Below are 24,073 nucleotides of genomic sequence, written 5' to 3' on the forward strand. Positions count from 1 at the left end.
GGGCTGGTCTGCACTGGGTGGTAGATGTTCAACTAGTGGGAGGTGAAGCACTCAAGCTACAGGGTTGTTCTCTACTCTTGTTTGCCATAACTGAACTCTTGTTTGGTTGACAATGTCAGGTGTCTAACCGTGGTAAGAAAACTTTGTTGTGACTTCACTCGACATAGTGTCCAAGTTATATCATATAGTGGATGTGTTGGATCTGTGTACTGCCTTATATCAGAAGGAACACTACCTGTGGGTATGTAGAGGCTGTTGATGAGACTATATTTAAGGCATCCTGTAATATAGCAGCCAGCATGCTGTTAAGTACAGAGTCTAACTTCTTTGTGTGAGGGGATCATGTCCACGCTGCACAAGTACAATCAGTTAAGGACTAGCAAAGTCCTAGTATTGTTGATTGAAAAAGTGATCAGGGCTGCACCCCACTTTGATGTAACCATCTTGCTGAGTATGTTGTTTTGTAAGCTAACCTTGGTTTTAGTTTTCTCTGCACTGGCTGTAGAGGAAAGTGTGCAGTGAGGAATAACATGGAGGCATATGGGATTTATGGGGAGAGTGAGACTACCAGAGAAGCTTCTTATTTTTCTCTGTGGGGGGTGGGGACACAACAGGAGCTTTTATTTTTCTTCCAACTCCCTCAGCATATTTGTGTATCCTCCTTTGGATGGGGAGGGAATGGTAGCAGCTTCTCTTTCTTTATGAGTGGCTAATTGAGCACCTATGGATGAGCGTGTAATTATGATGCTTGTTCTACTATAGGCCATGTACACACAGATGCATATTTCATAGGCATGTGCACATTCCCTCCTTGTTTGAATTAAAAATAATAGGGCAATGTTTTAAAACCAACAAACCAACAATCACACCATCTTGAATACCAACCCAACATTGAACCCCCGGATCTAATAAATTCATGATTTGTACAGGCACATTGGGCATCACCTACTAAGAGGTGATTAACTTTAATTATGAAACCATGACCGGTCACTCCATAATTAATAGAAGAATTTGTTTCGCACATTTTTAAAAACCTAAAGCCAAAACGTTGAGTCTAAAATTATTTTCAGTGTCTGTTTTTAGGTTAAAGCCCTATACACTGACCAGTCCGCAAACTTCTGGTTAGAAAACAAAGTCCAGGGGACAAACCTGCAGTGGTCCCAGAAGGGACCAAATAGAACCAAATAGGTCTTTCTCATCTCCCCTCCTAATGATTCTGTAAAGAATTGGGCAATTTCGCTGTTATTGAAGGCATCTCTTGTATTATGGGAGCATTTGCGCTGCACATGGTATTCTCAGCTAATTTCTCCCTCAGGCAGTCTCCTGTTATGAGAGAGGGAAAGGGCAGTCTTCTTCCTAAAGAGGCCAGGGAGGGCAGGGCAAGGAATCCCACTCCAGCTAGGGGGATCCAGCTCGCGTTTTGCTTTCTACTAGGAGGGGTAGGTCCAGCGAGAGCATAGCCGAGCCTCCCTCCCAGAGGGTCTGGCCTGGGGAGAGGCTAGCCGTCCGCGGAGAGCCGCATAGTTTACTCCCCAGTGCCACTGGGTATCCATCTTCCGCACGGGGCTTATTTTGCTCTCCGAGCTGGCTGCTTGGAGGGACGGGCCGCACGAGCCATGGAACTCCACTTGCTCCTCGCCAGCTGTGGCTCGCCCAGCCATGCACGGATCGCCCTTTCCTGTTAGTATCCTACTGACAATGCAACAGCCGTGGTATGTATTTGGAATCAATTCCCGGAGCCGTTAACGCGCCCGAGTCGGCGGCGAAGCCCCCTTTAATGCATGGAGCCTGTTTCATGTCCGCTTTGGTGGCTTGGTTAAAGTATAGTAACGACTTCTGCCATAGTTCCAAAGTTTAGCTGCAACCTCCCTAGGAGAGACGTGGAAAGTGCAATCAGGGACACCCAGGCAAGCAGCTCGTAAAACTTACAACTAGTCGGTAAGCTGTCTGGGCCGTTCTCTTACGGGGTGGTAGAGCTCTGCATGGACCTGGAGAGGGGGGAAATATTGGCGTGTATTTAAATGAAAGACAGTTTGTTGGCTAAGCGACTGAGACAGTCTGGGCTCTGCCTGTGCTGCTGCCTTGTTTGCGCTACAGCAGCTAGCTACAGCCTGCCTGGAAAAACCCGCCAGGCAAGCAAAGCTGCCTTAAACCTCCATGGAAGGGCAGGGAACAATTAAAGGGACACTGACCAGGAGTTTGGGCTCTAGTGTGCCTTTTAAAAAGAAAGGAACGGCCATACAGCATCCTTTGGAGGTTGCCTTTAATGTGGGTTTGGAGGTTTTAATCTAAGTAAATCTGTCTCTCCCCCCCCCCCTTTCTTTCTCTTTAAAAGCCCTGGGGCAAATTCTGGTCTGTTCATTTAGATTTACAGCAGTGTAACTCCATGGATCTGTATGGAGTCTCTCTTGATTTACATCACTGTAAGTGAAAGCCTAATATGACCCATTCTTTGACTCCTCTCTGCATGAGAAGATTTACAATAGTAGCCTAGGACCACCTCTGACTACTTTTCTACCTCTTGCAAAAATAAATCCCCAGGTATGCCTTGAGTAGGAGCAGGGCCAGATGCTTGTTTTGGGCGCTGGCAAGTATTTTACACTGCAATAACACATCCTATAGCACTCACGAGAAAGGGCAAGTCATTTGCCCATGTGCTCAACAAGGCCTCTCATTTTAAGAGCCCATCACAATACAGGCAACTGGAGAAGGATAGCAACTTGCCTGTAGGGCTGGTTCCAGAGACTCCTAAAAACATGAGCATAGTGAGCCAGCCATTTGCTTATGTGGCCAGTGAGGCCCCTCACATTGAGACACTTAGAATACATGCTGAGATGGAGGGTCAGCAGGGGAATAGGCCCTCCTGCCACACTTAATTGTGAGTCACAAGAAAGTGGTTCCTATTGCTGCTGCTGCTCCACAAACAGTTGTGGGGGAGTACCAAAAATATCTCCCATAGAAGGGTGTTTTGCTAGTAGAAAAGGAGGAAGACCGGGTCTCCCCTTACAAGTTTGTTGCTGGTCTTGAGGAGGGGCTGCTGAGTTCCCACCTGGAGAAATAAACAGAGGCAGATTGGTTGGGGACTAGGTGAATTGGTAGGAGTCAGGAGGTTTAAATTGATGATGGTTTGTCAAGACTCGGGAGAGATCTGGTACAGACAGTTTACTGTTGGTCTTTGGGGAATTTGGAGGGAGTAGGGTAGTTTACTGGATAAAATTGATTGGGGCCAGGTGGCTTGTCTGAGAGGAATTGATTGGGGCCAGGTGGCTTGTTTGGGAGGGGGCAGAGGTTAACATACTTATAATTTACATCTCTACTATCTCAAAAAGACATGCTATTAAAAATGGGCCTGATTCATCCCTGGTGTAACATAGCAGAAATCAGTGGAGTTACACTAGGGATAAATTTGACTAGTTACAAATTGACATAAACTGTGGAGGTGTTTAAATTTATTACATCACTTGTATCTCTGGCTACATAACAGCTGTTCAACTTAATGAGATACTATTCCTTTAAGGAGTAGAAGGAAGTGTGCATGTAGGCATCCAGAGCAGGGCATGAGCATGCTGATGTCACCATGCACGTGGAGCTACAAGAATCAGGCTGTGTAAACAAACTTGTCAATGGCGTTATACCAGGAATAAATTTGGCCTAATGCCTCCAATTTTAAAAATCTTAATATAAAAGTAGGAAATTGTCAAACTGGACAAATATGCCCTTGAAATATGACGCATCTAAAATGCTTTTAGTAAAAACGCTGGTTAAAAGAATGACTTGTAGATTTGTGTCTTTTTAAACTTCAAAGCCAACGGAGAAATTAAACTTAACAAAATTTATATAAAAATGAAGACTTCTAAATAACAGATCGCTCTGGTTGATTTCAGGAACTTTTTTTTAAGCTAAGATTTATTCTGGTTTTGGGAATTCTTCTGTGAATCCAAGCCTGTTAGGTGCCGCGCTCCTTACGCTCCCATTGAAGTCAATCAAAATCAGTTTACTTCTCTGTTTGGACGGAGCTGGAGAAATAGCTTAGTTAGCACTAAAGGTAACAGCAGCTGTCTCTCAGCAGCTGAGGAGTAGCACTGATGTGCCCTGAAGGGAATCATGTCTAGTGCTTCTCAGGCAGGAGATAGACCATATTTTGGGTCTATAAGGATGGACTGATCATGTAAAGCAGGTAATCAAAGAATTAAATGAAAAGTGAGGTGTACAAAATAATTCTGTGACATTTGAGAGCTCTTCACAGCAAATACAAATCTTCGATCTATAATATTTTGAAGTCTTTATTGATCGTGTTTTATTTTAGCTGGCATGCTGCTCACAACTGTGAATGTTTGTCTAAGCATTTGCATTCTAAGCTCTGTTTTTAGTCACTTATTAGTTTCCAAAACACTCACCTTTCAGACTGATTTTTTCCAGGCTTAGTCTCTGCCTGAAGGTTAATTTTTTTTGTTACGGTTTAGTTAAAGTGGTTCAACCATTTTTTTTTTAAAGCAGAAAAACAGTTTCTCTGTGAAAACACATGCAACATTTAACCTTTAAATATTTTTAGTGCAGAAGTAGCATGGGATAGAAAACCTTATGTCTTAGAGGGGAACAGTTAATTCAAAAGTGCATTGGACTATATTAGTAATAACTGTTTTCAGTTTGAGTGATGCGCCTTTAAAAGTTACTTTGGGCCAATAGAGTGGTTGGTACCATTTTTTAATACAATTTCACAATATTAGGCGCAAAGGTTGACTGTACTGAACATGGAATAAGGTAGAGCTGCACACCTCTGGTGAGAATGCACCAGGCCATGCACACAAAGTGTACACATTTTAAAATGATTTTATGCCAATATTTAAGAGGGTTTCTTTGTTCTTGTGGCACCAACTAGCTGTCATGTCTTCCAACCTTTTTATCGCTCAGACCTATTTAGCTAAAATTGTGAAAGGCTTTTTATAGTCTTATTTTCAAAATATTGACAAGCGTGGTTATCAGTCTTATTCACTGTGCATACTGTAAATTGTGGATTGAGGGCATAATCTTGCAAAATGCTAAGTGCCCATATCTCCTATTGAAGTCCTGCAGAATTAAAGGTGCTCAGCAGTTTGGAGGATTGAGCCAGGAATCAAGCAGCCTTGCCTCACCAAGGATGTGATCCTACAAGCTGCTCCACATGGTAGACCTTTGCATCTGGGTAGAACAGATTTTGGGATCAAGACTTTGGTGTCTGATCTAGCATCTGCCAAAGTTATTTTTTTGCCATGGATTTTATGGGAGAAGGATTCTTTCTTCAGTGCACATTGCCCACAGTGCTTCATTCATTGTGCACACAGTAAAGTCTGTAAACAATTTAATTAACCAATTTCTGCAGTTACACTATTAGAAATTTTAGGAACAAATTCAGATTTGGCTGCTTACACCAAGTCTGGTGTATTCATGGAGAATAATATGGGAAAATTATGATGTCATTATGTAAGTCAGTGGTGAAGCCTCATCTGGAATACTATGAAGGACTGGTCATCGCATCTCAAACAGAATATTGCAGAATTAGAAGAGGTTCGGAGAAGGGTAATGAGTAGGGGCATGAAAATCTCATAAGAGAGCCTGAACGGATTGGGATTGTTTACCTTAGAAAAAGAAACTAATGAAAGGAGACATAATAATGAATGGTACTGAGAAGACAGAGCAAGAGCTTCTGTTCTCCCTGTCTCACACACAAGAGCAAGGGGACAGTCAATTAAATTAGAAGATAGCAAATTCAAAATTGATAAAAAGGAAAAAAACTCTTCACCACCACTACTCTCGCACATAATTAGACTGTGGAACTCATTGTCACATCAGGTTGAAGCCAAGAATTTAGCAAGATTTAAAAAAAGCTTGGACATTGATATGGCTAACAGAAACAAGAACATCCACAGTGATACTAAATGCTAACAAAAGTCTTGGAAAGGATATCAAAACCATATGCTTTGGGGCATAAGCCAGTTGCTAACTGTTAGAAATAAGCTTGAGATATAATATGAGGGCCGATTTTTCCCACATCTGCCTACTGGGAATGGGCAACAAGGGATGGATCACTTGATGATTACCTGTTCTGTTCATTCCCTCAGGGGCACCTGGCATTGGCCACTGTCAGAAGACAGGATACTGGGCTAGATGGACCTTTGGTCTGACCCAGTATGACTTTTCTTATGTTCTTATGAACTACAGAATTCTTACATCTTCCTCTGAAGCATCTGGTGCTGGTCACTATTGGAGACAAAATATTGAACCAGATGGACCTTTGGTTTGATCCAGGATGGCAACTCTTACATTCCGAAATCTGAATTTGGTCCATAATATTATGTACCTGGATTTTTCAAAGATAGTTTATATTAAAGTTTCCAAGGTATTTTTCCCCATCATGCAGATCTCTGACTTTTAAAAACATATGTATACACAGAAACAAAATGTTGTTTCATTAGTGCGTCCAAGCATGGTAAAATTAGGGTCCTAACCTAGTCCTTACATTGTTTGTGACTGTTTCTGGTTATTTGCCTGGATGGTACACATTGTTTTCTCCCTTGCAGCTGTGTTTTTGAGGGGTCACTGCTCTCTTTCATGATGTCATTAAAAGACTGCTATCATTTAAAGAACCTACATCTTTTTAAATGCTTCCAATTTCTCTTTCTCCTCTTAAAAGATTCTATTTGAAAAGCATGAGTGTCATAAACAAACATACTACTTCTAAAATACTCTAGTGTAAAGAAAATAATATGTGGAGGATTTTTTATTTTTATATTATATGAAGAATTAAAGTAAATTCAAAAATATATGACTTTGTTACAACTTGCCCATGATTTGGGGCCAAATCCAGCAACTGCTGCTCAAACAGAACTCCCATGGAGCTCAATGGGAGTTTTGCCTAAGTAAGGATTAGAAGAATTAGCTCTTGGTTAGCTTCATAGCATTGTTATATTTATATATGGGGCATTATTTAAATAGTGGAATCATTCCACATTTATACCAGTATAAAGAAGAGCAGACTGTAATTGTAAGTATCTGGCATTTGCTCCTAGCATAGTGCACAAGGAAAGGATATAGTTCAAACTTAAACCCTTCCTTTTCCCCCTTTATTTTTAATGTAAATAACAAATCAGCTTCAACCTGTAGTGGTCTATTTTAGAATTGTTCTCTGCAGGACTCTGTTCCCATTCTAGTTCCTTCTACTTCAGGCTCAAGCCCTTTACTGCTCCTGGAATGGAGACAATAGGACCCATCTGGTCTGTCTGCCAGGTGAGTCAGCAGAATAGCTTTACATCTCTGTGCATGGTCCTGACAATTTGTTAGATTGACCCATTATATCTGGACATTGACTAGTTAGTGTAAACATTTTGAAATTAGATTGTTTACCTGCTACAAAAGTTAAGATGATGTAAAGTTGCATTAAATTGCCCTTGAGAGGTCATGCCATATGCCACTCTCCATGAGACCCTTTTATCTGATGCAAGGAACAGCATTGGATGAGTTGTCTCTAGCTCATTGCTGGAAAAGGGAGAATCACTAATGCAGTGCAAGGAATACTGTCAGGTTAAAATAAAACCTGATGTATTAAAAAAAATCCCTAATCTGTGCTTACTCATAACACCAGTTCATTAAACAGAAATAATTATAAATCATGTTTACATATGTGACATCTGGCAATAAACCAGAGGAATATTAATTTGTAAACATTTGTTGACAGTAGAACCTCAGGGTCACGAACACTAGAGTTATGAACTAACCGGTCAACCACACACCTAATTTGGAACAGGAAGTATGCAATCAGGCAGCAGCAGAGACCAAAATAAATAAATAAAGCAAGTACTGTACAGTACTGTGTTAAACGTAAACTACTAAAAAAATAAAGGAAACGTTTTAAAAAAAATGGACAAGGTAAGGAAACTGTTTCTGTGCTTGTTTCATTAAAATTAAGATGGTTAAAAGCAGCATTTTTCTTCTGCATAGTAAAGACTTAATACAGCTTTGAAACAATATTCAGTTGTAAACTTTTGAAAGAACAACCATAACATTTTGTTCAGCGTTGCGAACATTTCAGAGTTCTGAACAACCTCCATTCCTGAGATGCTCATAATTCTGAGGTTCTACTGTATCACTATCAAAGCACTTGCAGAATGTGCAGGATTTACCAGCTCTTCCCTCGGTGTGGGCACTGGCTGCTAGCGGTTTGAGGAACATGTGCCAGTTTGTTTCCCAATGGTCTGATAGCAGGAAGTGGTAGGGTTGTCAACTTTCTAATTGCACAAAACTGAACACCCTTGCCCCGCCCCTGCCCTGTCTCTGAGGCCCTGCCTTTTCTGAGGCCCCGCCCCCACTCACTCCATTCCCCCCTCCTTCTGTTGCTCACTCTCTCCTCCCCTCACTCACTTGCTCATTTTTACCGGGCTGGGGTACAGGAGGGGGTAAGGGCTTTGGCAGGCTCTGGGGTGGGGTTGGGGATGAGGTGTTTGGGGTGCAGGAGGGGGCTCCGGGCTGGGGGGTGAAGCTGAGAGGTTCGGAGTGTGGGAGGAGGCTCCGGGATGAGGCAAGGTGTTGGAGGGTCTGGGGTCTGGGCTGGGGGTGTGGTTTCCAGGGTGGGGCCAGAAATGAGGGGTTCAGGGTGTGAGTGGGCTCAGGGTTGGGCAGGGGCTTGGAGTATTGGAGGGGGTTTGGGCTCTTGGCAGCGCTTACCTTGGGCAGCTCCCTGGAAGTGGCAACATGTTCCTCGGCTCCTAGGCATAGGGGCAGCCAGGTGGCTCTGCGTGGTGCACGTGCCATGCTGCCTCCGCACACAGGCGCTGCCCCCGCAGCTCCCATTGGCTGTGGTTCCTGGCCAATGGGAGCTGCAGAGCCGGTGCATGAGGCGGGGGCAGCATGCAGCGCCCTCCTGACTGCCCCTGCACCTGGGAGCCAGAGGGATATGTTGCCACTTCCATGAGCCACACAGAGCCAGGTAAGGAGCCTGCCAGCCCCGTCAACTGGATTTTTAACAGCCCGGTTAGCTGTGCTGACCAGAGACGCCAGGCGTCCTGACCTGGCGTTCCAATTGAAAACTGGACACCTGCCAATCCTAGGAAGTGGGTGTAGGCAGTCCTAGTGGGGCAGAAATTTCTAATTCCTCTCCTCTTGCATGAGAGTATGTAATGTTCCCGTCCCCATTACTTGTTGTTCCTCTTTCAATCTCTCCCTTCTTCATATTACAAACTACAAGGAAAAGGATAAATTGTTAGGAAAAAAGTGTGTGTGGATGGTAGCGCTTGTGATTTTAGGGTATGTGGAGTTGTTTGTGTGTGTGTGTTGAAACACGCAAGAAAGGGTAATCTGTAACTTTGTATGCTTCCAAGTCTCTCCCTCGTTCGTCCACCCCTCACTCACTCCACCACACACAACTCTAAAATCCATTTGCTGTGTTTCCCCAAAAGCCACTCACTGCCTTCCATGTCCATACCTCTCCTTTTCTGGTACCCAAGCCATTCATTCTCCCTTTGTTGTCCTTCACAGTCCAGTCTTGGATGTGTTCCTCCGTTCCCAATCCATTCTCCACTTGTCCCAACGTACCCCTTCTAACAATTCAAGTCCACTTCTGTTCAGAAATATCAATTACTTCTGGCTTGCTCTTTCCCAGATAGACAACTTCTACTCCCCAGCTCATCACTTTTTACTGACCATCCCATTGTTTGTGTTTGCTTCTTCCTCCCCCACTATTTTATCATCTCACCTCCTCTCCACACAACATTTAATCCTCTGCTCTCTCTTTATGTTCCTCACCCAAACATTTCATCCCTGAATTCCCCCACCCCTCACTTCTCATTCTGTTCTCCTTCCCATCCCAGCATTTAATAATTTTCCCCTCTCTTCCACCATTTAACTCTTTCCCCACATCAAACCTGCAGCATTTCACCTTCTGTCCCCTACTCCCTACTGTGGGCATTTTAAGCCTTTTTTCCATGATCTTTTATTTTTAGAATCTTATTCTCTTCCCTTGTTTGCCTTCAAGAAATGAAAGAGGTGTGAGTCTCTTGGCTTTTATCTCCTTCCTCAGCAGAATCTTTGCAGAGAGGAACAGACTGAAATCTTCCTGCCTTGGTCCCATGCAAAATTATGGAGTATCTAGCCTGAACTCTCTTGAAGTGGTGATTGGGGTGTGCATGAGTGCAAAACAGTAGTCTGAGCCTCCCCCACTGAGCAGCTGCAGCAAGGGAGATAAATTGAGATCTTCACTTTACCCCTCCAGCCCTCAGAAAGTTAACCCTGGAGTCCTCTCTCACATTCTACACTAGTGGGGGTGGGGGGAGGAGGAGATGCAGAGTTAGTCCGAAGTAGCTGGCTGTAAGGGGGAAGGGAATTCTTGCAGCTCTTTTAAAAAAACAAACAGCATGTATGTGTGTGGGGTATTGGTTACTACACATGCTGTGGTATCAGGCAGTCCCTTCAATATATCCAGCCAGCTTTGATTGGTTGCAGAGGAATGGGGTAGGCAGCCACTTAGGCCTTGTCTGTACTTAAACATTTTGCCACTTTATCTTTGCTGTCATCATGAAAGCAGCAAACCCGAAATCCCACCCCTCTGTAGACTGATATAGCAGTGAAAGAATGCTTATATCAGTGGAACTGCATCTAGACTAGGGCTTGTACTGGTATAACTATATCAGTAAAAATCAGATCCCTTACTAACACAGCTATGCAGGTAAAGTTTTTAAGTGTAGACCAGGCCTTAGAAGGGGGTAAATAATAATAAATACTACTTCCTCCGTAGATGAATAAATACTTTGTAGATGAATGAAATATTTCTTCCTCTATAGCTTTCCCTGTAGACTTATAGGAGGATCAAACTCTGTAGAGCTGGCCAGCCTAAGTTTACTGTTAAGCTTGTAATGTCCATACTTTTTAATGTTTAAGTTATATAAACCAGAACTCAAACTTTTTTAAAGTGTGGAATACCTTTTAATAGAGCGATTATCTTGGAGACTATGTCCCACCTTTCAGGATCTCATAACATCCCTGTGAAAACTACAGACACTGCTTTTATGGAAAACTGTTCATACATTTTCAATGTCTTAAATATGAGATTCACTGAATTTTTCAAAATTCAGACACTGTCTACTTTTGCTCTTTTATCTCTCCCCCTCCCCCACTCTTCTGTTCCTCTCTGTTGCCCAGTGATCCTCTGAAAAAGGTTATGTGTTGCCTGGTCTCCTCCTCATTCACCTACTCTTGGGTGCTGGAGCTCGGGGTGCTGCCACACCTACTGGCTTGAAGTGGTTTCTATCATATACAGGGTTTACAGTTTGGTTCAATGGCTCTCAGCACCCCCACTATAAAAGTTGGTCCAGCACCCCGGCACATACTTACATCTTGTTCAGTCCTCTCCCCTCGTACATGCTCCTTTTCTGTTCAGTTTCCTTCTCCCTTGCTTCACTGGACTTAGTTCCTGCTGGTTCTCTTCCCCCCTGAACATCCCTCTCACACTAGAGGCTGATAACTCAGGTCCCTGAAAGTAGCTTGTATTTCTTTTACTACTACTGTGTAGCGCACTGGCCGCTAAGGGCAACAGACATGCTGCCTGCTCCTTGTTTCAAACTGCTTCTATGAGTCTGGGCTCTTCATTGAAAATAATAGCCTGGAGGCTTGCAAAAGCAGTTGGAAACTAGGGGAGACCAGCACCTTGAGATTAATTAGCTAGCCTTCTGCAAACTACTTGCAAGTGCTTCATTGACCATGCTTTGGGATCTGCTGATGTAAGCAATTCTGACTTAAGTCTTGAAACAGATCATGCAGTCAAACAACAAAAATTCTCTATCACCAGCATTCAAACAACCTCAACTCCAACTCTGGATTTGTGTTGCTATTTCAGGGTCTGAACCAACTTTCACTGAAGGCAATGGTAGTGTTCTAATTTTGTTGGGTCCTGGACTGCTTATATGCCTTTTTAACATAAGATGTGGGTAATTGAGCATATGTGTATATTATTTATTCTAGCATCATGTTTAATGGCTTGCTATGACAGGAATGGTTTCTGTTTTAATGTAGTGGACATATTTTTATGATTTGAGATATGTTTAGCCTATGTTCATATGGTAAATTTGTTTCATTATGTTTGTTTCATTACGTGTACATAGAACTATTTTATCAGTAAAAGACTGATATTTGGATGTGTTTATATACCGTGGAGATGGGTTCTCAACTTGGGGTCTGCAGATTGTGTCTAAGGCATCTGCGAAAAATTTTAGGGGTCCACAAACATAGGTGCTGGAACTAGGGGTGCTATCGCACCCCTTGGCTTGAAGTAGTTTTCATTATATCCAGGATTTACAGTTTGATTCAATGTTTCACAGCACTCCCACTATAAAAATTGTTCCAGCACCCCATCTGCAGATGAAAAAAGGTTGAAAGTCACTGATTATCACAAAAATAAAACCCTCTACATTTGTATTACATAGATGATACAAGTACTCTTGAAGTGTAAACATATATTTGATTATTGTGGATTGTGTAAGGTAGTATGAAAAACCAGGCATTTTAAAACCATTGTATACATAAGAATAAGTTATTACAGTTTTTATGTACCGTTCTAAGACAGAACTATGTGATGAATAGATAACGTTTATTTAGACTTTGTAGAAATTGTGTACGTTCTTTTACAAGGGCAGAGTTGAGTATATTTGGTTGCTCATTGGGATGTTTCTGTTTAATAGTCTATGTCCATTAACTAAATGCTAAGGTGGTGTCAGCACTGTTTAAGTAATCTTAACTTGTCATTTCCACACTATATAGTTGAGATTTTTTTAAAAGAATGGGTTTAAAGTAGGGCTGCCAAGCCATTAAACAAATTAATTGGGATTAATCAAAGTTTTATTTGCATTGTTAAACATTAATAGAATACCATGTATTTAAATATGTTTGGATGTTCTGTACATTTTCAAATATATCGATTTCAATTACAACACAATACAAAGTATACAGTGCTCACTTTATATTATTTTTATTACAAATATTTGCACTGTAAAAAAAGAAAAGAAATAGCATTTCAATTCACATCATACAAGTACTGGAGTGCAATCTTTTTATCATTAAAGTTGAATTTACAAATGTAGAATTATTTTTTGTTTTTATTTTTACATAAGTGCACTCAAAACAATGTAAAACTTTAGAGCCTGCAAGTCCACTCAGTCCTAGTTCTTGTTCCTCCTTTTAGAGGCGTTTTGGCTTATTGAAGGTGTAAGATATTTTGATCTCAGAAAGTCAATATTTTGGAGATGGGAGTGATATGAGTTGTGCAGGGGAAGGGTGAATTCTTGATGCTGCTCTTCTTGGGTTGGGTTTCTGAGCTTGCCAGGCTCACCTCCTGCCTGAAGAGGAAGAGAGTTTAATCTTAGAAATCTGCATTCAGTGTTCAGGGAGGATTGGGGATGGGGAGCTAGCAATGACTTGTGCAGGAGGAGTGAGGGAGGTGTCTTGCTTCTGTAAGGGTGGTTTCTGTTACTGGGCTCACCAGGATTGCCTCCTTTTACTGAGCTAGGTGGACTTAATTTGTAATGAAAGAGGTATTGGGGATCAAGCAATTAGGTGCTGGGGATCAAGCAATATTTTTACATTCATAACTGATGGAGCAAGCCCAGAGCTGCTGGGGCTATGAACTTCCAAGTCTAGAGGTGCCGGGGCTGAATTAAACACTGGTGGACTCCCTTCAGCTGAGGGAGCCCTTGTTTGCAAGGGAGGGTAGATTTTTATCTCAGGGACTCAGCATGTGGCAGGGGAGGAGAGGCTGGTTCAGGGAGGCTGAGCTCGCAGGCCCCTATTCTCTATGGGGTACCTCCCGGAGCGATGGGTCAGCTGGGGGCAATGAGGCATAGTGCCGGGGGGAGGGGTCGGTCCCCGGAGCGAGGGGCTGGCTGGGGGCAATGGGACATGGTGTGGGGAGAGTGGAGTGGGTTGGTTCCTAGAATGAGGGGCAGGCTGGGGGTATTGGGGCATGGCGGGATCAGGATCCCTACCTCTCCATCAGAGCCGGGATAGGAACCACTTCCTCTTCTCTTCTCACCCTCTGGAGGCAGATTTGCACCTGACCAGAGGCTGTCCGGTCCCTCTGCAGCCAATACCTCACTCAGAGGTATGTGATTAATGCAGTTAAAAAATTAATTAATTTTTTAATAAGAGTTAATTTTGTTTTCAGTTAATAGCAGGCTTTAACTGCAATTAATTGACAGCTCTAGTTTAAAGATGTCGTCTTTTGAATTGCTCTTAGCAACATTTGCATTACAGTAGCTCTGGGTGTGCAAGGCACTGTTGAAACCTATAGGAAGAGACAATCCCTGTCCCCCCAAAATTAGTCTAAATAGATAATACAGACAAAGGGCAGGAGGGAAAACAGAAAGACAGAGAAGCGAAGTGACTTGCCAAAGGTCATGTAGCAAGTTCGTGGCAGAGTAGGGAAAGAATCCAGGTCTCCTGACAAGTTCCCTATTCTTCATACCACTGCCTCTCTGAGTTTAACTTAACCTTAATGTTCATATAATAAAGGTTTTTTTATTTAATTTCTATTTTTTTAAATTAAATTTAGCACTCAAAAACTTCAGAGCCTACAAGTCCATTCAGTCCTACTTCTTGTTCAGCCAATTGCCGAGAGAAACAAGTTTGTTTACATTTACAGGAGATAATTCTGCCCTCTTCTTATTTACAATATGTCACCAGAAAGTGAGAACAGGCGTGGCACTTTTGTAGCTGGCATTGCAAGGTATTTACATGCCAGATATGCTAAACATTTGTATGCCCCTTCATGCTTCAGCCACCATTCCAGAGGACATGCTTCCATGCTGATGACGCTTGTTAAAAAAAAATAATTAAATTTGTGATTGAACTCATTGGGGGGAAATTGTATGTCGTCTACTCTGTTTTATCCATATTCTGCCAAATATTTCATGTTATAGCAGTCTTGGATGATGACCCAGCACATTTTATTCATTTTAAGAATACTTCCACTGCAGATTTCACAAAATGCAAAGAAGGTACCAATGTGAGATTTCTAAAGAAAGCTACAGCACTCGACTCAAGGTTTAAAAATCTGAAATGTCTTCCAAAATCTGAGAGGGATGAGGGGTGGAGCATGCTTTCAGAAGTCTTAAAAGAGCAACACTCCGATGTGGAAACTACAGAACCCAAACCACCAAAAAAGAAAACCAACCTTCTGCTGGTGGCATCTGACTCAGATAATGAAAAAGGAACATGCGTCGGTCTGCACTGTTTTGGATTGTTATCAAGCAGAACCCGTCATCAGCATGGACGCATGTCTACTGGAATGGTGGTTGAAACATGAAGGGACATATGAATCTTTAGTGCATCTGGCATGTAAATATCTTGGGATGCCGGCTACAACAGTGCCATGAGAACGCCTGTTCTCACTTTCAGGTGGAATTGTAAACAAGAAACGGGCAGCATTATCTCCTGCAAATGTAAACAAACTTGTTTGTCTGAGCGATTGGCTGAACAAGAAGTAGGACTGAGTGGAGTTGCAAGCTCTAAAATTTTACATTGTTTTGTTTTTGAATGCAGTTTTTTGTACATAAGTCTACATTTGTAAGTTCAACTTTTATGATAAAAAGATTGCAATATAGTACTCGTATTAGGTGATTTGAAAAAAATACTATTTCTTTTGTTTTTTTTACAGTGCAAATACTTGTAATAAAAAATAAATATAAAGTGGGCACTGTACATTTTGTATTCTGTGCTGTAATTGAAATCAATATATCTGAAAATGTAGAAAATACCCCAAAATATTTAAATAAATGCTATTCTATTATTGTTTAACAGTGCGACTAATCACGATTAATTTTTTTAATTGCGCGATTAATTGCAATTAATTTTTTAATCGCTTGACAGCCCGATAAAAACATAGATATATATTGACTCTGTCCCCTAAACAATTCTGATCTAAGAATCAGACATGCATTTATTACGGAAAACTTCAGACCATGAATTCCTTAAACTTAAAAGTTATGGGAGATTGGGAAGGCAGGATAAGCCTTATATTGAATATTGGTGGCAACAACCTTAACGTCTGTGGAGAAGTGACCACTACCTACATAACGTATTTATGTAACACTGACAGCAAGATTGTGTGCTTTAGGTTTAGTGCTGAATATGGTGCAATATGTAGTCACACCATCCCAGAAGGAATTGTGACTCAGAATCCCAGTTCCTCTCCTGCTTTTTTCTGGCTCAGGGGGAGGAAAAGTAACTTTGAATACCCCTTTCTAGGATACAGGTTACTTCCCTCACCTTTCACCTGGCCAAGTCTACTGGCCAGCATGTGGGCGGAGAAGCACTAGCTCTCTCTGGCTGCTTTTTTGGGATGGGCAGATGTGTGTATCAAGTGATCTGTTCCTAAGGCATGATAAGAGTAGGTCCTACATGGCCTTGTGGAGGTAGGTCTTAACCCTCTGTGCAGCCACATGTAACCAGGCACGCTCTTGTCCTGAATCATATGGGGGAGGAGGGCTGTTAATTAACCTGAAACAAATTGAAGTGAACTCAGGCTTCTTTTATATATTTGTGTACAAATAATGAGTCAGCAAAGTGTGAAGTTTCCTTGGTCTTTTGCTCTTTGTCCATTTTAGCAAGATGCCCACTTTGAAAGGACTATAGAAGATATGCAAATTAAAAGGGTGCTATATTAATAAGACGTTAATATGATAAAACTAAAATATTCCTATTTTTGCCTCCGTGTTTTAAATATTTAGCTTTAACTGAGACTTTTATATAATATTGATATACAGACTTTTATGATTAAATTAAAAAAATCTTAAACTTTTTTTTATTTCAGATTCAACTCTGTATTATGACAGAGAACAGCAATAAGAGTATGCAATTTTCTACGGAAGTGAAAAATTCCTTCAAGAGCCCATGATTTTTTCCACTACTCCTTTTACATATCAACTATTTGATAGACATGGCTCACCACGCCAGACCTTCCAGATTAGTCAAAAAGGAAGAGTTAGGCAAAAGGAAAACTAGTGAAGGCAAAAAGAAATCCAGCCAAGTGAAAAAGAAAGCCAAGAAGAATTCCAAAAAGGCTGTGAGTTCTGGAAAATGCAAAAAGTCAATGCAAGAAAAAAATGATGTAAAGAAAAAGCAACAAGAAAAGAAACCACCTTTGAGCTCATCAGTTAGATTTCTCAGGAGTAGTGTAACTAGAGCTTTATCTGGAACATCTTGGATAAATATGGAGAAAACAGATAATATTCTCTTTCATAACCAGGATTCTTTAAACGTCAATGGCTTTGCAATGTCTCTTCGTAGCCGATCATTCTCCCACAGACTGTCCCAAACTGCAGTAATTACAAAAACCAAGAAAGTTACAGCACAGAAAAGATTAGAAAAAAGGGACAAGTATGAACAAGAAACCCTTACTATATTGGAAGAAAAAAAAGTTGAAGCTGCTGAAGGGGTTTCGAAACAAGATTCAGCACAAAATGAATTAACCCCTCTCATTCTATGTGATACAGACATTGAGCCCTCCATTAAATGTGATAGTCAAGACAAAAAGATAGGGAGACCTGAATCAAGTGTCTCCACTTCAAAGAGTCTACCAAGCATTTACAATCCAGAAGTATCAGAGGAGGAGTATGAGTGTGAAGAGCCGCCCTGTGGGTGGACATCAAGTAAGATCAATACAGGTAGCTCAGATGAAAGTTTTGCTCAGAATTCTGAGCTTGTTCCCGCACCTTTTCATTCTGACTCTATAATCACCTCTGAATTAAATACAAAAGACCATTTAGAAGATTCAGTCTCATTTGCAGAATCCCATGTAAAGATGAACTTAAATTTGAAGCCTGCTAATAAAGAACCCGATTCAAATTCTGACTCTTTAGTTACCACTGAATCAAATTCTATCATATATTTAGAAGATTTGGGCTCGTTTGTTGGATCCCATATAAAAACCAACTTGGATTTGGTGCCTGTTAATAAAGAACCTGACTCAAATTCTGACTTGTGCTGTAAAAGAGATGATTCAGAATCTGATACAAAAAATGTGGTCACAGTTTGTGAACCAGTTCATCTTGCAGTGCAGCAACCTGTTAATTACATTGGTAAAGAAACTTTAGTTCTGGACTCAGGTTATGTCCCTATTTCATCATCAAACATAGAAAAAAGCATAGTAGCCTTAGTCTCTACAACAACTGCAGTCTTCAAAGAAAATACTGGACATTCCTCTGAAGGCTCTGTTTCAGGGTTGTCCTCAAACACAGGAAGCTCCACTCTTACCTCTGACAGAGAGATAAATGTACATTCACCAACTGATTCAAAACTGCGGTATAAAGATTCTTCATCACAATCAGGAAGTGTTGGAATAAATTTGAACTCTGTTCAGGACAGCAAGAGCAATAGCATCGGTTCCACTGAGGCTTTAGAACCATCCTCCTTTACAAACCCAGTTTACAGTTACCCTCTCTCATATTCATCTTTGCTCCCTATGTTAGAAAAAAAGAAACGAAGACGGTGTGGGGTATGTGAACCTTGTCTGCGGAAAACTAATTGTGAGGAATGCAGCTGTTGCAGGAAACGCAAAACTAGTCACCGGATATGTAAAAAGCGAAAATGTGAAGAACTGAAAAAGCCGCCACCGCCAATAATGCTACCTTTTGAGGTAAGCAAGAAACAGAAACAATACACCTTTGTAAGATTTGAGGTCCATTTATAAAATTCTTAAAAGTATTAGTTATTGTGTAGATTTGGACAACATATTAGATCAAATTTAACCATAACAATTTAATTTATTCTCCAATTATAAGCCTTGAAGATTAGAGTGAGCTAGTGTTTCTATTGCTCATACCACATGCATTCATATAACTAGAGGTGGGCATAACTTTTAGTCTGCTGGCCAATATGACCAGATTTGCAATGTGGAAAAGTAGGCCCAGAGACAGTTAAACTAATCAGGGGCCAGAGAGAGCAATAATGATTTAAGAAGAGGGTTTGAGGTGGGCTGGATCATCCCTCACCACATTGTGAAATACCAGGTGCAAATGTCTGGATTTTAGGATGGGGGTAGCTTGCTCTGTATTTGGAATTCTAGAAAAACTGGTTGGTAATAAATAAAATACGAACAAAACTACAACAACCCTCCCCCCCCCCTCCCGGCTCCATATTCTATTTGCATTCTCCCTCTAAATCTCTCCTCCTTTCTAATTGCCTGTCCCTTTGTTTCGTGCATCTCACTCATTCCTGGTTACTCAGCCTGGTCTCAGACCTCATCCTGCTCATATATTCTTTATACCCCCAATCTCCTCTCTGTTCCCTGTTCTGTTCCTTCTATGCTCTTTCAGTCCCAATGGTCTGTTGTCTTGTTCTTCCCTCTCACAAGTTTCTGTTCTGCACTCCCCAAACATCCTTAAAGCCTTCTGCTGTTTCTGGAGGCTCTCAATCTCTTTTTCTCTTCATCCCCCTGTTCCATCCTTCCTCACAATTGAACTGCCTTAATCTATCCATCTTTTGTCCCCTGAACTTCCTCTCCTCCCCTAGCCCCATGAATTATCTGTCTCTTATCAATCCTGACTCTAATACATGATCTCACTACTCCCACCTAGTCTCTCCAGTCATCTGCTCCCAATCTATCCTCTGCCCACTAGCATCCTGCCCCCATCAGCTGATCCCATCACTAGAGCCCTGCTAAAAATGGTCCGCGGATACCCACCTTCATCTCCTCTGTACCGCATAAGTATAGCTGATTAAAAACAGGTAAGTTTTTATTTTGTGAAAAATTTAAAATATGTATATTTGATTTTTTCATTACATTTTTAATGTTTCAACAAACAAAATTCTAAACAATGTATTGTTTTGTTGGGGGAAAATACCACCTTTCACTTGTTTTTTCTCAGTGTAAAAAGAGAGAGGAAAAAAATAAAAAGTGAGAGACAATAAAATCTCTGGGCCACATTTTCAGATCCTGCTAAGGTCCCTTTGTGTTGCTGGAATGATGTGAAAGGACTTTTAAACCAACCCTAAAGGGAAGTTGAGGATTCCCTTGATGTAGAATGCTCTGCTGGTATAAATTTGACATAGATAGCTTTATGCCATGTTACTGCCCCCCCATCCCTGGTGTAGGGGAAAGGAGGGGATACTTACAGTTTTTCCTGGGCTGTAGTATAGTCACTAGAGAACTGTTCCAGTTGGTGTACGTTAAAGCAGGCCTGAAGTTACTCTACTTGTGGTGGTGACCAATTCCACCTCTGGCCAGCCCCAAAGTTGGAGGAGGCAGAAAGGTAAGGTAAAGCCAGTTTTGACTCTTGCATCAAGCATGAGTTTAGGATAGATGACAGTGCCTTGGGAAAACTTCTATTGTATGTCTCCACCCCACAACCTACAAGATTTACAGATACGTGAGTTCCATTTCTTCAGAGTAGGCAAGTAGGCAGAAAATCCTTACACCAGTGGATGGATGTGATGTGTGTGTGGTTTTTGTATAATGTTGGAGTGGGGGATAAAAAAAATTAAATAGCTGGCCTCAGGGTTCACTGTGAATGAGGTTTACTATGTGTGTGTCACATGACCCCTTCTGAGAACTTAAAAAAGGAATAAACAAATTGAGGCAAGGCCAATTTAGAATTTGATTTGAAAATCAATGAATAACAAGCCAGTGAAGAGAATGGAGTATGGGGAAACTCCGTGCTTCCTACAGCAAAAGAGTAATGTAGCAGCAACATTATGCTCTTCCTTATTTTTAATGAGTATGGACTTAGGAAGACCTTAAAAGAGAACATTGCAGGAGATGAGATAATAAGGTAATTAAGGCATGAAAAAGGATTTTAGCAGAGGCAGGGTCAAGGAAAGGATGAATTCCAGCTTTTCTGTCAATCTTTTTTTCCAGGCTAAACATGCTTTTCTTTTATTTTCTTTTTGCATAGTCTGACCTTCCCTTTGTATTCCTGCTTTGCTTCTTCACCTCTTTTTCTTTAAGCCTTCTTAATTATATCCCCTTTATGTTCCTCTGCTCCAGCAGTTTCATTTTCTGGTGTACTTTTAGAAAAAAAGGGGTATATTTTATACTGTGCATATCCAACTGTTTTAAAACTACAACCCAAAAGGCCTCCTTGCCTCTTCAAGTAGATGGCAAGAAATACTTTTCACTTTGTAAAGTTTTAGAAGATTGGGTTGAGCAAAATGTGTACTCCTGCCCTTTGGGAACACACCATTGGATACTTTCTTGTAAAGTTATATATTTGAATGAAATACAGAGACTCTTACTTTGAATATTTGTAAACAACAAATCCTGGAATAACACAGAATTGTCTGAGAAATTGAAAGAAATTGAACAGTATTTCTGAAATATAAATATCTGGCAGGGTCTAGGAGTGTAGTGTAGAGGTGCTGAGTCCCCAGGAGGGCAGTGGGGGAGGGGTAGCAGTGTCTTGCAATGCTCAAAGGTTACTTTTCAGATAAGATAGAAGTGTTAGCTGCTCAGAAGGGAATCCCTGGCTGGCAAGGTTTAAGACTGCTCTGTGAGAAGGTTTTGTTTTTCAAGTGGAAGGGAATTGGGAAATGCCTTAGGACTCTGTCCAGGGTGTAGAAAGTAAAATAATATATTTTTTTAAAAGAAGGGAATCAGGCTAGTTGCAGTAGATTGCTGGTTGCAAGGAGTCATAGGTCTGTGCCTCATGTAGGTGGAATGTTAGTATTTTTTTGAGGTGATTTACTGGAGAGCCGGGGGATGAGCTGTTCTCATCCTTAAACTACATTTTATGCAAGATGTTTCCTCTCGAAAGAAGGATTCTCCCTTCTAGTTTCAACTAGACGAAGTGCTAGAATTACATTCTACCATGCACAAAATGCACATTGAAATCTGTGAAAGTCTGCATATGGAATTACTTCAGGATATGTCTTTGAAGATACAAAGCATGGGTTAGTTGTCCTTGCTTAGCGCAAAGGAATGACGACTTTTAAGATTGTATATGGATTTACCTTTGGAGACAACAAGACCCAGCTGGTAGAGTCCATGACTGAGGTCTAAAATCTGAGTGCCGTTATGCATGCACAATCAACCTAGAGAGAATCAATTTCACATTTGGAGCCAATATTAGTTACTATTCTCTTACTTCAATTAATTTGCACATAATTGAGATATAAGATTTGAAAACTATATTGGGCACGCGTACATCTCTTTGAAATAACATCCACATAAACTTTCAGGAATATTTTACCTTGAGGAATGTAATGGATTTTGCAGAGACATGACATCATGAAAATCTGGTTAAAGCATTGTGCGCTCTAGTTCATAGATTGTATGTGTAGCACAATTGTTTTTATGTAATACACCTCATTTTGATGGATTCATAACATTTTGTTATGAGTTGGTAGTACAAAGGAAAGAATCTCAAATATATAGGATAAAAGGTATATAATTTTTTTATATTTAACAAATACTGCGCTAAGCTTTTAAAAATACAATAAAGGTTTTATATTTAACAAATCTCACAATAAATGTTACAGAAACACTTTATTAACTATTATGAATATGTACCTTTTACATTTTTGTCTTGTTTTCATTCTAATACAAATTGCTGTATCATTTCAGCATGCAATATAGATATTTTGGGTTATTTCACAGCTATACTCTACCAAAACAGGTTATTTGCTTTCATTCAGTAGTTTGTTTCATTGCTGTTGAGTCTCAGTGTACGTCTGCGTTTGGAAATGTTGTAGGATCTTTGAGGGAAAATTCAGCAGTGCTGTATATGGTTGTATAAGTTGCAGATCACGCTCAAGTGGCAAGGTGACAAAGTTGTGTAACTTGCTTTGATTTGGCATTCAGTGTACATGCAAGACAATTATAGTTTACACTAGTTTGGTATTCTCTGTGGTACTGAGTGTTGAAGATGAGGGGGTATTCATTAAATAGAAGCTGTGACCTTGATATCTAATAATTTTCAAATAATGATTTAAAAATAGTTTGAACATTGAACCTTCCTCTAAGCCTCTGTGCCATTTTTGTCAATTACAATTTTTTTATGTTAAAAAACATTTTTTCCCTGTTGTTATGTTAAAGACCCACACAAACAACAGGGGAAAGTGAAACCCAAAACTAATTGTATACCAGGGCTAGGCAACCTATGGCACGGATGCCGAAGGCGGCACACAAACTGGTTTTCAGTGGCATTCGCATTGCCCAGGTCCTGGCCACCGGTCCGGGGGGGCTCTACATTTTAATTTAATTTTAAATGAAGCTTCTTAAACATTTAAAAAACCTTATTTACTTTACATACAACAATCATTTAGTTATATATTATAGACTTATAGAAAGAGACCTTCTAAAAACGTTAAATGTATTACTGGCACATGAAACCTTAAATTAGAGTGAATAAATGAAGACTCGGCACAGCACTTCAGAAAGGTTGCCGACCCCTGTTGTACACCAAGAACTCTCAAACGCACACAGCTAATAAACTAGGGGAAAATTGTATATTTTGCTTCCCCCCCAGCTAGAATAATCTTACATGTTACTTCTAATAATAGTGGGTAACTTTTTTTAACTGATGGAGGATGGTCCTGCTTAACCTTACACTCTTTTTAGTTCTATTTCTTGCTACACACACAAATTAAGGTGATTGCCTGAATTAAAAAAGTTAACACCGCTTGGCTCTAAACAAATGAAAATACATTTTTGGCGGGACCATACAATCTTAGGTAACTGAGGGTATTAGAATTAAACCACTGCATATGTACATCTTTATAATTTTTAATATGGTTTACCACATGTATTTTAACATAACATTAAACTTGAATACCTTATGTCACCCAGTCCTATCAAAACAAATTAGGGTTCAAGTAGCTAGTATCATGCAATAAACAAATAGCAACAATACCTCTAATTTAACTGATACATTTCAAAAAGGATTGTTGGTGCAAATCTCCATATTTACACCTGTAGCTGCCTAATTTACACCCACAATAAAGTAGCTAGACATGCATATACTTGGATTTGTGTTATTCAAATGCAGATGCAAAATGTGGGCAGTTCTCTGTGGCAACTATCATCAGATGTGTATTTCCCTTTATTTCCAGAGGCAGTACACAA

At 40.6% G+C, this 24,073-nt stretch overlaps 1 protein-coding gene across 1 annotated transcript in view; it reads left to right on the forward strand.

Moving 5' to 3' along the window:
- Positions 1-1,487: 1,487 nt before the first annotated feature.
- Positions 1,488-24,073, forward strand: part of TET1 (tet methylcytosine dioxygenase 1) — a 122,455-nt gene continuing 99,869 nt past the window's right edge. The window contains exons 1-2 of the mRNA XM_045024799.1: positions 1,488-1,712; positions 16,826-18,649. Coding sequence (XP_044880734.1) covers positions 16,952-18,649 — 1,698 coding nt within the window. The 5' untranslated portion in view covers positions 1,488-1,712; positions 16,826-16,951. The remainder of the gene's footprint in view (positions 1,713-16,825; positions 18,650-24,073) is intronic.

This window comes from Mauremys mutica, chromosome 7 (genome assembly GCF_020497125.1).
Source record: "Mauremys mutica isolate MM-2020 ecotype Southern chromosome 7, ASM2049712v1, whole genome shotgun sequence".
NCBI classification, from domain to species: domain Eukaryota; kingdom Metazoa; phylum Chordata; order Testudines; family Geoemydidae; genus Mauremys; species Mauremys mutica.